The 2011-nt window shown below is 56.5% G+C and overlaps 1 protein-coding gene across 1 annotated transcript; it reads left to right on the top strand.

Moving 5' to 3' along the window:
• The first annotated feature begins 417 nt into the window (after positions 1–417).
• LOC123473682 (keratin, type I cytoskeletal 9-like) lies at positions 418–1299 on the top strand. Its single transcript, XM_045174886.1, has one exon. It carries the CDS (start codon positions 418–420, stop codon positions 1297–1299), a length of 882 nt encoding a protein of 293 aa, XP_045030821.1.
• The last annotated feature ends 712 nt before the right edge of the window (positions 1300–2011 follow it).

The raw sequence follows: 2011 nt of genomic DNA, 5'->3' as shown, positions 1-2011 counted from the left end.
CGGTGTATACAGACCGTCAGTGCTCGCCCGCTCATCCCCTCTCCTCATCAGTGGCGTGGTGGCGGCCATCTTGGCGGTCCGTGTTCTCGATATCCATAGTTGTAACTGGTGAGTTACACTCATTTTCGTCGGTTAGTGTGTCCCAGTGTCTTGCGTGCATATTTCGTGGCTCAATTTCCCTATTTGAGTGGGAAAATTTTATGTCCGTGGTTGTCGCAACGTCCGAGGGTTCACTATTGCCGTGGTTGGCTGGGCTTCATTGGTGAACACGTGCAGTACCGACTTTCTCCAATCAGTGAGCATCGCGGCGAGTGTTGATATATATATGACCAGCCACCAGCATAACCTGCGCTCATCCAGTCGTAAACGGTCATCATTCATCCACCAAAGGCGCCCCGCTCTGAACAACCGGTCAGCATGGCGACGGTGGATGACGCAATGGACGCCGCCGCCGCTGCGGCAGCAGCTGTAGCGGCCACAAATTCCCGGATGGACGCCATGGAGCAAAATCAAATCACGATGACCACCCAGCTGGCCGGCATCGCTCAGCAGCTCCAGGTGTTGCTCGCTGGCGCCGGGGGCGCTGGTGGAAGTGGTAGCAGTGGTGGCGCTGGTGGTAGCAGCAGCAGCGGTGGCACGGGTGGTACCAGCAGCAGTGGTGGCGCAGGCGGTAGCAGCAGCAGCGGGGGCGGTAGCGGCCTCAGCGGTGGCGTTGGCGGAAGCGGAAGCAGTGGTGGCGTGGGTACTGTTCCACACCCAGCGGCTGTAACCACATCTCAGCGACGCCGTATTGATCCCTCGTGCCTGGACAAATTGCCTGGCGACGCTTCCCTTTCCCAGCTTCGTTCGTGGACAAATCGATGGAATGATTTCAGCCAATTGAACCAGCTCAGCGTGTACCCGGTTAACGAGCAGATGGCCGCCTTTCGGATGGTCCTGGACCCAGCAATGCACCAGGTCGTCGAGGTGGCGCTCGGCATATCTCCGACGTCAGTGGTGACCCCGGCCGACGTCCTCGACCAGATAAAGGATTATATCCGGTCAAAACGCAACATAGCTCTGGACAGAGTGGCCTTTGAGGAATGCAAACAAGGTACGACGGAAACCTTTGATGAATTTTACATTCGGCTCAAGAACCTCGCGGAAGCTGCCAACCTCTGTATCGCGTGCTCGGACGAGAGAATGGCAACGCGCATAATGGCAGGTATCCAGGACACTGAAACAAAGCGACGTCTGTTGGCCATCAGCCCGTTCCCTACGTCCCAGCAGACCATCAACATATGCCGTAGCGAGGAGTAGGCACGGGCGAATGAGAGGTCTTTGAGTGGCCCAGCGTCAGTAGCCAAGATACAACTCAAGCACCAACGGCAGTTTCGGCAATCAGAAGTCAACAAGTGTGGATCGTGCGGCCGCCCGACCCATCATTCGGATGAACCGTGCCCGGCAATCGGGAAGCAGTGCCACAATTGTGGAAATGAGAACCATTTTGCCCCATGTTGTCCAATGAGGTCAAGATCGAGCGCTGGTCACCGTGCGGGTGGAAGCGGCAGCAGTGGTGGCCCTGGTGGTAGCGGTAGCAGCGGTGGCACTGGCAGCAATCGTTCCCGCGTCAACATGAAGCGTGTGGTGGTTGGCAACGTAAGCACTTGCCGACGTCGGCGACCAGCACCTACCATTCCGATGCAAATTTGCGAGCCATCTGGCAAAGTGATAGCGACCATACAGGAAACGACGCCAGATAGTGGAGCAGAAGCTACCGTTGGTGGCATGGAGGTGCTGCACCAGTTGGGACTATCGGAGCATGACCTCTCACACTGCCCGTTCGATCTTGTGATGGCTGACAAATCGACCCCTCTTCTTGTAGTGGGTGAAAAGGAATTTTGCGTCAAGTACGAAGGAGGGACGGCAGCCGTAACTATTTTATTCAGCCCGGATGTAGAGGGACTTCTCGTAGCCTGGCATGATTGCAAGGCTTTGGGAATCCTTCACGAAGATTATCCGAAACCAGTCC

Source organism: Daphnia magna, linkage group LG1, assembly GCF_020631705.1.
Source record: "Daphnia magna isolate NIES linkage group LG1, ASM2063170v1.1, whole genome shotgun sequence".
In the NCBI taxonomy this organism is placed as follows: domain Eukaryota; kingdom Metazoa; phylum Arthropoda; class Branchiopoda; order Diplostraca; family Daphniidae; genus Daphnia; species Daphnia magna.
Note: the sequence above shows the minus strand (reverse complement) of the source record. Positions and strands in the feature narration are given on the sequence as shown.

Bases quoted from the DNA above. Each gene is read 5' to 3' on its own strand.
- LOC123473682 (XM_045174886.1), top strand. From the start codon at position 418: ATGGCGACGGTGGATGACGCAATGGACGCCGCCGCCGCTGCGGCAGCA.